At 45.7% G+C, this 12,360-nt stretch overlaps 1 protein-coding gene across 2 annotated transcripts in view; it reads right to left on the bottom strand.

The window, feature by feature from the left end:
* Positions 1-12,360, bottom strand: part of LOC125460785 (protein-methionine sulfoxide oxidase mical3a-like) — a 374,391-nt gene that overhangs the window by 291,098 nt on the left and 70,933 nt on the right. For both annotated transcript variants that reach the window (XM_059652260.1, XM_048548699.2), the window contains 3 exons: positions 11,714-12,057; positions 10,720-10,927; positions 3,390-3,503 (listed from right to left, as the gene is read on the bottom strand). In XM_059652260.1, coding sequence (XP_059508243.1) covers positions 3,390-3,503; positions 10,720-10,927; positions 11,714-11,977 — 586 coding nt within the window. In that variant the 5' untranslated portion in view covers positions 11,978-12,057. The remainder of the gene's footprint in view (positions 1-3,389; positions 3,504-10,719; positions 10,928-11,713; positions 12,058-12,360) is intronic.

Genomic DNA, 12,360 nt, shown 5'->3' on the forward strand with positions numbered 1-12,360 from the left:
CAATGTCTCTCTCTCACACACACACACACTATCTCTCTCTCTCTCTCACACACACACTATATCTCTCTCTCTCTCACACACACACACTATCTCTCTCTCTCTCACACACACACACACACTATCTCTCTCTCTCTCCTCTCTCACACACACACAATCTCTCTCTCTCTCTCACACACACCTCTCTCTCTCTCTCTCTCACACACACTATCTCTCTCTCTCTCTCACACACTCCACACTCTCTCACACACACTCTCTCTCCTCACACACACACTATCTCTCTCTCTCTCACACACACACTACTCTCTCTCTCACACACACACACTATCTCTCTCTCTCACACACACACAATCTCTCTCTCTCTCACACACAACACTATCTCTCTCTCTCTCACACACACTATCTCTCTCTCTCTCACACACACACTATCTCTCTCTCTCTCACACACACACTATCTCTCTCTCTCACACACACACACTATCTCTCTCTCTCACACACACACTATCTCTCTCTCTCTCTCACACACACACCATCTATCTCTCTCTCTCTCACACACACAACTCTCTCTCTCTCTCACACACACACTATCTCTCTCTCTCACACACACACTCTCTCTCTCTCTCACACACACACACTATCTCTCTCTCTCTCTCTCACACACACTCACTATCTCTCTCTCTCACACACACTCACTATCTCTCTCTCTCACACACACTCACTATCTCTCTCTCTCACACACACACACTATCTCTCTCTCTCTCACACACACACTATCTCTCTCTCTCTCACACACACACTATCTCTCTCACTCTCACACACACACACTATCTCTCTCTCTCTCACACACACACACTATCTCTCTCTCTCACACACACACACTATCTCTCGTCTCTCACACACACACTATCTCTGCTCTCTCACACACACTATCTCTCTCTCTCACACACACACTATCTCTCTCTCTCACACACACTATCTCTCTCTCTCTCACACACACACCATCTATCTCTCTCTCTCACACACACTATCTCTCTCTCTCTCACACACACACACTATCTCTCTCTCTCACACACACACACTATCTCTCTCTCACACACTCTTCTCTCACTCACACACACACTATCTCTCTCTCTCTCACACACAATCACTCACTATCTCTCTCTCACACACACACTATCTCTCTCTCTCTCACACAATCACTCTCTCTCTCACCACACACACACACTATCTCTCTCTCTCTCACACACACTCTATCTCTCTCTCACACACACACACTATCTCTCTCTCTCACACACACTATCTCTCTCTCTCACACACACTATCTCTCTCTCTCTCACACACACTATCTCTCTCTCTCAATCTCTCCACACACCACACTACTCTCTCTCTCACACACACACTCTCTCTCTCATCACTCAACACTATCTCTCTCTCACACACACACTATCTCTCTCTCACACACACTCTCACTCACACACACTAACTCTCTCACTCAACTCCACACACACTCTCTCTCTCTCTCTCACACTACACTAACTCTCTCTCAACACACTATCTCTCTCTCTCCATCTCTCTCACACACTATCTCTCTCTCTCTCTCACACACACATCTCTCTCTCTCTCTCACACACACTATCTCTCTCTCTCTCTCTCACACACTCTCTCTCTCTCTCTCTCACACACACACACTATCTCTCTCTCTCTCTCTCTCTCTCTCACACACACTATCTCTCACACTCTCTCTCTCTACACACTATCTCTCTCTCTCTCACACACACACTATCTCTCTCTCTCTCACACACACACACACTATCTCTCTCTCTCTCTCTCACACACACACAATCTCTCTCTCTCTCTCTCACACACACACACACACACACACTATCTCTCTCTCTCACACACACACACACTATCTCTCTCTCTCACACACACACACTATCTCTCTCTCTCACACACACACACTCTCTCTCTCTCTCACACACACACACACATCTCTCTCTCACACACACACACACACTATCTCTCTCTCACACACACACACACACTATCTCTCTCTCTCACACACACTCACTATCTCTCTCTCTCTCACACACACTCACTATCTCTCTCTCTCTCACACACACTCACTATCTCTCTCTCTCTCACACACACTCACTATCTCTCTCTCTCACACACACACTATCTCTCTCTCTCACACACACACTATCTCTCTCTCTCTCTCTCTCTCTCTCTCACACACACACTATCTCTCTCTCACACACACACACACACACACACACACACACACACACACAATCTCTCTCGCACACACACACACACACCATCTCTCTCTCTCTCACACACACACACACTATCTCTCTCTCTCACACACAATCTCTCTCTCTCACACACACACACACACACCATCTCTCTCTCTCACACACACACAATCTCTCTCTCACACACACACACAATCTCTCTCTCTCTCTCTCTCTCTCTCTCACACACACACACCATCTCTCTCTCTCTCACACACAAACACACACCATCTCTCTCTCTCTCACACACAAACACACACCATCTCTCTCTCTCACACACACAAACACACACCATCTCTCTCTCTCACACACAAACACACACACCATCTCTCTCTCTCTCACACACAAACACACACACCATCTCTCTCTCTCTCTCGCACACAAACACACACACACCATCTCTCTCTCACACACAAACACACACACACCATCTCTCTCTCTCACACACAAACACACACACACCATCTCTCTCTCTCTCACACAAACACACCATCTCTCTCTCTCTCACACAAACACACACACACCATCTCTCTCTCTCTCACACAAACACACACACCATCTCTCTCTCTCACACACACACACACACACACACACACACCATCTCTCTCTCTCTCACACACACACACACACACACACACACACACACACAAACACACACCATCTCTCTCTCACACACACAAACACACACACAATCACAGATGCACAGACACAGAAAGTATTTCACAAACATGCATTCACTAACAATGCTTCACATACACATATATGCAATGACAGCTCCTCGCACAAGGTACCTCCTTCTATACCTGACCAACAAAACCTCGTATGTGTATACGTGAGCACCTTAAGAGTCTCTAATACATGCAGATAAACAGACATACTGATCGCATCGCACTCACATACAGAGGCAACACCAAACTCATAACTGCACAGACACACCCGCACAACCTCACCTCCAACAGTTCCTCATACATAGTTGGACGCCACCATATATACACACACATGTCCCCAAAACCTCTCCCCTGCCATTCCCATGTACCGCCCTACCACTTCCAGGACCATTACACAGCACCCTGTGTCTCTATTAAATTCACTTACTTGAATTATTCTGGCATCTGGGTGGGAGCAGTCCGCGGAACTCCACATTCAGATGAATCTCAACGCCCAGGATCAAGGCAATCTTAAGCAGGACAAGCTGCAGCTGTCGAATACCTGTCAGTGCAGAAACAGTTGTGAACAGACAGTACTCCATGTGTTCAAACAGACTTCCCTGATACTACTCACACTCAGATCCTGCAAATCAGCCCATTGCTTATTACATTCTGTGCTTGTGGGCCTTACATCATCCAATTCACTGCTGCTCCTCAGCTTCACTTGAATCAGATGTTCAACAATGGAAGCCTCACAGTGAGCTACAAGGCTGTTCTCTCAGGTTAGAAACCGCAGTCAAAAGGTTATGTGTTGAACGTCTTCATAAAGAGGTCAACCTCTGGAACATATGCGTAGAAACCGAACTAAATAGGTTATCTGGAAATGTGTTTGAATGCATCATGTGGAGTGACAGGAGCAAAACAAGAAAAATAATTCACAGAAAGAGGGAGACTTGGAGGTATTGATTATTGAAGGTGGCAAGACAGGTGAAGAGAACAGTAAATAAAGCATACAGCATTTTTGGCTTTATTAATAGAGGCATAGGCAGTAGAAGAGCAAGGGGTTGATGTTGAATTTGTTTAAGACATTTGTTAGACCTCAGTTGGAGGACTGAGTACAGATGTGGGCACCACATTATTGGCAAGATGTGAATCCATTAGAGAGAGTCCATAAGTGATTTACACAGAAGAATTAGTTCAGTTATGATGAGACACTGAAGAAATTGGGACTGTTCTCTTTGAAAAGAAGAACATTAGCCGGAGATTTGACAGAGGTTTTCAAGGGAGAGGGTGGCCAGCCCCAAGTCATGGTCCACATAGGCACCAACGATATAGGTAGAAAGAGGGATAGGGATGTCAGGCAGGATTTCAGGGAGCTAGAGTGGAAGCTGAGAGCTAGAACAAACAGAGTGGTTATCTCGAGTTTGTTACCTGTGCCACGTGATAGCGAGGCAAAGAACGGGGAGAGATTTCAGCTGAACACATGGCTGCAGGGATGGTGCAGGAGGGAGGGCTTCAGGTATATGGACAATTAGGGCTCATTCTGAGGAAGGTGGGACCTCTACAAACAGGACGGTCTGCACTTGAATAAAAGGGCACTAATATCCTGGGTGGGAAATTTGCTATGAGAGATAATGGGAACTGTAGATGCTGGAGAATCCAAGATAACAAAGTTTGGAGCTGGATGAACACAGCAGGCCAAGCAGCATCTCAGGAGCACAAATGCTGATGTTTCGGGCCTAGACCCTTCATCAGAGAGGGGGATGGGGAGAGGCTTCTGAAATAAATAGGGAGAGGGGGCAGGCGGACCGAAGATGGAGAGGAAAGATAGGTGGACAAGAGAGTTGCAGTGGGAAAGAGATTGACAAGAGAGTTGCCCTGCAGCCCAATGGTATCAATGTGGACTTCACAAGCTTCAAAATCTCCCCTTCCCCCACTGCATCCCAAAACCAGCCCAGCCGTCCCCTCCCCCCACTGCATCCCAAAACCAGGCCAGCTCATCCCCGCCTCCCTAACCTGTTCTTCCTCTCACCTATCCCCTCCTCCCACCTCAAGCTGCATCTCCATTTCCTACCAACTAACCTCATCCCGCCTCCTTGACCTGTCTGTCCTCCCTGGACTGACCTATCCCCTCCCTACCTCCCCACCTATACTCTCCTCTCCACCTATCTTCTTTTCTCTCCATCTTCAGTTCGCCTCCCCCTCTCTCCCTATTTATTTCAGAACCCTCTCCCCATCCCCCTCTCTGATGAAGGGTTTAGACCCGAAACATCAGCTTTTGTGCTCCTGAGGTGCTGCTTGGCCTGCTGTGTTCATCCAGCTCCAAACTTTGTTATCTGGGAAATTTGCTAGTACTATTCAGGTGGATTTAAACTAGCTCAGAAGGGGGATGGGAAACTGAGGTGTAGTTCTAGTACACAGGAGGATGAGTGTAGGGAGGACATGGACAGCAGCTCACTGTCACAGGAGTGTGCTGGCAGACAGCAAGCTGGATTGAAGTGTGTCTACTTCAACGCCAGGAGTATCCGGAATAAGGGAGGTGAGCTTGCAGCATGGATAGGTGCCTGGGACTTTGATGTTGTGGCCATTTCGGAGACATGGATAGAGCCAGGTCCAGAATGGATGTTGCAGGTTCCAGGGTTTAGATCTTTCATTAAGGTCAGGGAAGGTGGTAAAAGAGGGGGAGGTGTGGCTTTGTTAGTCAAGGACAGTATAATGGTGGCTGAAAGAACTTTTGATGAGGACTCGTCTACTGAGGTGGTATGGGCTGAGGTCAGAAGCAGGAGAGGAGAGGTAACACTGCTGGGGGTTTTTTGTAGGCCTCCGCAAAGTTCCAGGGATGTGGAGGAGAAGATCTGCAAAACTATTCTGGACAGGAGTGAAAGGAACAGGGTGGTCATTATGGGAGACTTTAACTTTCTGAACATTGACTGGAAATGCTATAACTCGAGTGCGTCAGATGGATCAGTTTTTGTCCGATGTGTGCAGGAGGGTTTCCTGACTCAGTATGTCGAAGGGCCAACAAGAGGGGAAGCCACACTAGATCTGGTACTTGGTAATGAACCAGGCCAGGTGTTTGATTCAGTGGTAGGTGAGCGCTTTGGAGAGAGTGACCATAATTCGGTTATGTTTACTTTAGCACTGGAAAGGGATAGGAACATGCCACAGTGCAAGAGTTAAAGATGGGGGAAGAGCAATTATAATGCAATTAGGGAAGACTTAGGAGGCATTGAATGGGTTAGCAAAATGCAGGGGATGGGAACAGTCAAAATGTGGAGCTGGTTTAAGGAACAGATATTGCGTGTCCTTGATAGGTATGTCCCTGTCAGGCAGGGAGGAAGTGATAAGGTAAGGGCACCGTGGTTTACTAAAGAAATTGTATCTCTTGTTAAGTGGAAGAGGGAGGCTTATGTGACAATGAGACGAGATGGTTCAGATGAGACGAGATGGTTCAGATGAGGCGATGGAGAGTTACAGATTAGCTAGGAAGGATTTAAAGAGAGCATTAAGAAGAGCAAGGAGGGACATGAACAGACATTAGCAAGTAGAATAAAGGAGAACCCTAAAGCTTTATAGGTATGTGAGGAATAAGAGGATGACTAGGGTGGGAAAAGGGCCAGTCAAAGACAGAAGTGGGAAGTTGTGTGTGGACCCTGTGGAGATTGGAGAGGTGCTCAATGATTATTTCTCATCTGTTTTCATCGAGGAAGAGGAGAATATTGTAGAGGAGATGACTGCGTTACGGGCTACTAGAATTGAAAGGATTAAGGTGAGTAAGGAGGAGGGGTTATCAATTCTAGAAGGTGTGAAGGTAGATAAATCCCCTGGGCCGAATGGGATTTTTCAGAGGATTGTCAGTGAAGCTAGGGAAGAGGTGGTGGAGCCTTTGGCCTTGATCTTTGAGTACTCTTTGTCTACAGGTTTAGTACCAGAGGACTGGAGGATTGCAAACGTTGTGCCCTTGTTCAAGAAGGGCAGTAGGGATGACCCAGGTCATTATAGACCTGTGAGCCTTACATCTGTTGTAGGAAAAATTTTGGAAAGGATTATAAGAGATAGGATTAAGAATCATCTAGCAAGCAACAATTTGATTGGAGATAGTCAGCATGGATTTGTCAAGGGCAGGTCATGTCTCATAAACCTCATTGAGTTTTTTGAGAAGGTGACCAAGCATGTGGATGAGGGAAGGGCAGTTGACGTGGTATACATGGACTTCAGTAAAGCCTCTGATAAGGTTCCACTTGGTAGGCTATTGGAGAAAATACAGAGGCATGGGATTGAGGGAGATTTAGCAGTTTGGATTAGAAACTGGCTTTCTGTAAGAAAGCAACGAGTGGCAGTTGATGGAAAATATTCAGCCTGGAGTCCGAATATAGTGGTGTGCCTCAAAGGTCTGTTTTGAGACCACTGCTGTTTGTAATTTTTATAAATGACTTGGATGCAGGCATAGGTGGATGGGTTAGTAAGTTTGCAGATGACACTAAAATCGGTGGAGCGGTGGACAGTGTAGAAGAATGTTGCAGGTTGCAGGGAGACTTGGATAAACTGCAGAATTGGGCTGAAAGGTGGCAAATGGCATTTAACACAGATAAATCTGAGGTGATTCACTTGGGAGGAATAATAGGAAGGCAGAATACCGGGACAATGGAAAGATTCTTGGTGGAGTGGATGTGCAGAGGGATCTTGGTGTCCATGTACAAAGATCCCTGAAAGCTGCCACTCAGGTTGATAGCGCTGTTAAGAAGGCTTACGGTGTGTTAGGTTTTATTGGTAGAGGGATTGAGTTCCGGAGCCATGAGGTCATGCTGCAACTGTACAAAACGCTGGTACGGCCTCATTTGGAATATTGTGTGCAGTTCTGGTCGCCCCATTACAGGAAGAATGTGGAAGCAGTGGAGAAGGTGCAGAGGAGATTTACCAGGATGTTGCCTGGTCTGAAGTGCAGGCCCTATGAAGAAAGGCTGAGGGATTTGGGTCTGTTCTCATTGGAGTGAAGGAGGCTAAGAGGGGATTTAATAGAGACATACAAGATAATCAGAGGATTAGATAGGGTGGACAGTGAGAGTCTTTTTCCAAGGATGATGACTTCAGCTTGTACAAGGGGGCATAGCTACAAATTGAGGGGTGATAGATTTAAGACAGATGTCAGAGGCAGGTTCTTTACTGAGAGAGTGGTAACAGTGTGGAACGCCCTGCCTGCCAATGTGGTTAACTCAGTCACATTAGGGGCATTTAAACAGTCCTTGGATAAGCATATGGATAATGATGGGATAGTGTAAGGGGAGAGGCTTAGATTAGTTCACAGGTCGGCGCAACATCGAGGGCCGAAGGGCCTGTTCTGCACTGTATTGTTCGATGTTCTATGTTCTAATTCATGAGCATGCTGGAGAAAGGGTGAAATTGTTCCCATTTGGAAGAGAAACAAGAACAAGAGGGCATAGATTTAAAGTGGTGTGCAAAAGAAGTAAGGGTGATGTGAGAAAAGTCTTTTTCACACAAGAGTAGCTAGTATGTGGAATCCACTGGCTTAAAGATTACAATGTTTCCTGCCTCAACAACTGTCCCAGACAGTGTATTCCAGACACCCTCCGAAGAAGGGTCTGGGCCCGAAACAACAGCCTTCCTGTTCCTCTGTTGCCGCTTGGCCGGCTGTGTTCATCCAGCTGTACACTTTATTATCTCATTCTCTGGGTGTAAACGTTTTTCTTCAAATTCCCTCTAAATCTCTTGTTTTTCACTTTAAAGTTATGCTTCCTTGTTATTAACCCTTTCATTGAGGCATTCAAAGGGCACTGGAAGATTATTTGGAGAAATTGTAGAGGCCATGCAGAGAAAGGGGATTACTATTAGAGAATAAAACTGGCGCAAGTATGATGGGTTGAGTGGCCTCCTTCCACACACACATACTCACTCACACTCGCTCTCTCTCTCTCTCTCTCTCTCTCTCTCTCTCTCTCTCACACACACACACACACACACACACACACACACACAAAAACACACACACACACACACACACACACACACACACACACACACACACAAAAACACAGATTGTCAAACAAGACCTCACACTTAACATGCATTGTCTGACCTAAAATGTCACCTCTTTTTTACACTGATATAAACTTTAGTTCTCTCAGGACTGTGACTTGAAATAAATTCAAGGATTTACACATACATATTAAAACATACCTACATATTCTAACTGATTAAAGATTTAACAGCATCTTATGTTTGTTTAATACATCCTCATTAATGGTGTGACCTTTTGATCTATTACTTATAAATTCTGTGTCTGTTTCCACCTCTCTCACTAACCCCTGAAGAAGAAGCGAAGCTCTAAAAGTTTCTGTTTTCAAATAAACCTGTTGGACTATGGCCTGGTGTCATGTGATTTTTGACTTAGTACACCCCAGTCCAACACTGGCACCTCCATGTCATGGCTCCATCTGACAAAGCCATGTTGATGATCCCTAATTAACACATGCCTTTTCCAAGTGGATATTAATTCACTCCTTCAAACTTTTCTCTAACAGTTTCCCTATCACTGACATGATACTCAATGGTCTGTAATTTTCTGGTTCATCTTCTGGATAAGGTTGTTAAGAAAACATATGGTGTTTTGGCTTTCATTAACAGGGGGATCGAATTTAAGAGCCGTGAAGTTATGCTGCAGCTCTACAAAACCCTGGTGAGACCACACTTGGAATATTGTGTCCAGTTCTGGTCGCTCTATTATAGGAAAGATGTGGAGGCTTTGGAGAGGGTGCAAAGGAGGTTTACCAGGATGCTGCCTGGACTGGAGGGCTTGTCTTATAAGGAGAGGTTGACCAAGCTTGGATTTTTCTCTCTGGAGAGAAGGAGGAAGAGAGGTGACCTGATCGAGGTGTACAAGGTAATGGGAGGCATGGATAGAGTCGATAGCCAGAGACCTTTCCCCAGGGCAGGATTGACTGCCACGAGGGGTCATAGTTTTAAGGTGTTAGGAGGAAGGTATAGAGGAGACGTCAGAGGGAGGTTCTTCACCCAGAGAGTTGTGAGCGCGTGGAATACTTTGCCAGTGGTAGTCGTGGAAGCAGAGTCATTAGTGACATTTCAGCAACTGCTGGACATGCACATGGACAGCAGTGAATTGAAGGGAATGTAGGTTAGGTTATTTTATTTTTGGATTAGGATTATTCCACGGCACAACATCGTGGGCCAAAGAGCCTGTACTGTGCTGTACTTTTCTATGTTCTATGTTCTATCTCTACCAACCCTCTTTAAGAGTGGAACCACGTTAGCTGTCCTCTGGCATTTACCTGTGGTCAGAGTGGAATTAAAGAGATGGGCAAGACAGGGATAAAAGGGAGAGATGGGGAAGACATGGACATGGGAAGAGATGGGGAATGACAGGGATAATGGGAAAAACTTAGGGAATACAGTGATGTAGGGAGGGACAGGAAACATGGGACTACAAGCGGACAGATGGGGAAGATGGGCATACAAGGGAATGAGATAGGGATGGGGAGGGAGAAACTGGGAAAATAGGGCTGGGGAGAGTTGAGAAGACGAGGAGGGTCATTGAGAGTCTGCGAGAATCAGGATTTGTGAGCGACAGATGGAGAGTTATGTAGAGAATCCAGGAGAGACAATTACCATTGTTCCCAGAATCTCCCATTGACTTCCAGACAGGCAGATTCTGAACTGATTATAGAACTGATAAATTCTAATGGGTCACATTTCTCCAGGTTAAATGTAATGTCAATGTAATGGATAGGAAGATAGGAACTCACTGATATGGTCAATGGCTCCGGCACAGAATTTCCCATAGATCTTCTTTGCTCCCAGGTTGCGCAGGTCCTGAATAGTGTATGGCCACAAGTGCAAGACATTGTTTCTAGAGAAGGTGTCCCGTTTCTCTACGATGATGGCTTTGGCTCCAAGGAATGCCAGCTCAATGGCTGTTCGCAGGCCACAAGGACCAGCTCCAATCACCAGACACTGCAGGTTGGTGGACAGAAGCCGCAGTTAGTGGGGCGAATACAAGTCAGAGAATATCAACTGGTGTCGGGCAGCAGCTGAGGTGCAGCGTTACTGATCAGTAGGGCAGTAAGGAATGGTTAACAAGCAAAGATTTACATCATCCTTCGGAAAGCACATAGTGTAGTTTCACCCATTCACAACAAGCATTCCCCCTCCTCAGTACTTGCCCCCACCATGGTCCCACATCTCATATCCCATCCCATTCTTCACCTCATTCCCAACATCCTTTCATATCCCACACAGCCTAATGCCACTCTTCGTTTCACTTTAATATATAACCCAGTCTAATCCCATTCTCTCCCGCATCCTTTAATATCCCACCCTCCCTTCGCACTGTTTATTATCCCCCATACTAATTCCACTCTCTTCCCCGCAGTTTATTATCCCCCAGTCTAATTCCACTCTCTCTCCACACTATTATCCCCCAATCTAATCACACTCTCTTGTCCATCATTTAATATCCCACCCTCCCCAACCCCAACATTGTTTATTATATCCAAGTCTAACCCCACTCTCCTGACCTGTATGTATTCCTGACTGACTGGCCTACAGACACTGAGTTCTAGGGAAGCAATTGAGAGTTGCCTGTGGATTTGTGTTTTTCTCGAGGACGTAGGCAGGATGATTCAAATTACAAACTATGAAAAAAGCACAAACTTGTGATTAATTATTGCTCCTTCAAAGAGCCAATAAGGGCACAAGAGGCTGTGTGTCTAGAGGCGGCATGGGAAACTCCAGTTTTACCTTTGTATTGGCACAAGCTGTGTTCTTCTTGTAATCCTTGTGACTTCCTCGTTTATCCAGTTTTGAAAAAAGTGCTTTTGCTTTCCAGTAATTGAGTTTGGATTTAAGCTTGGGGTAAAAGTTGTGAAAATCAATTTTGGTGATGTCTAGAATCTCACATAGCTCCTGAAAACCTTTGAATGTGCCTTTGCAGGTTGTTGCTTGGATGAAGTTATCGAACAGCATGTGGGATTGCTCAATTTTGGATTTTTCTCTGTCCCCCATGTTGCAAGGCCACGGTCCCAAAACGCAGGCCTGGATCAGTTCTTGCCCTTTTTCAGCTGACAGTCTCACTCATTCTGACCCTTCAGGAAAGACAATGAGATAAACAATTAATCTGAATCAGTACCTGCTGAATGTAGCTTTCCTTGAACAATCCATCACTAACAGCACACTCCATCATCAGACTCAACAACCTGCTGCCAGTCATGAAATGGGCAGTAAAGTTTTGGAAAATCTCAGGTCATGGAGGGGAGAAATTTGGGACACTGACCAGAAATACAATAAAATGATCAGAGCTAAAGGTGACACAGACAGTGAAGGAGTCTCAACATCAGATGAACCAAGACAGCAATGAAATAGGGCAGTATTATGGAACCAGAAATAGG

This window comes from Stegostoma tigrinum, chromosome 18, assembly GCF_030684315.1.
Source record: "Stegostoma tigrinum isolate sSteTig4 chromosome 18, sSteTig4.hap1, whole genome shotgun sequence".
In the NCBI taxonomy this organism is placed as follows: Eukaryota; Metazoa; Chordata; class Chondrichthyes; order Orectolobiformes; family Stegostomatidae; genus Stegostoma; species Stegostoma tigrinum.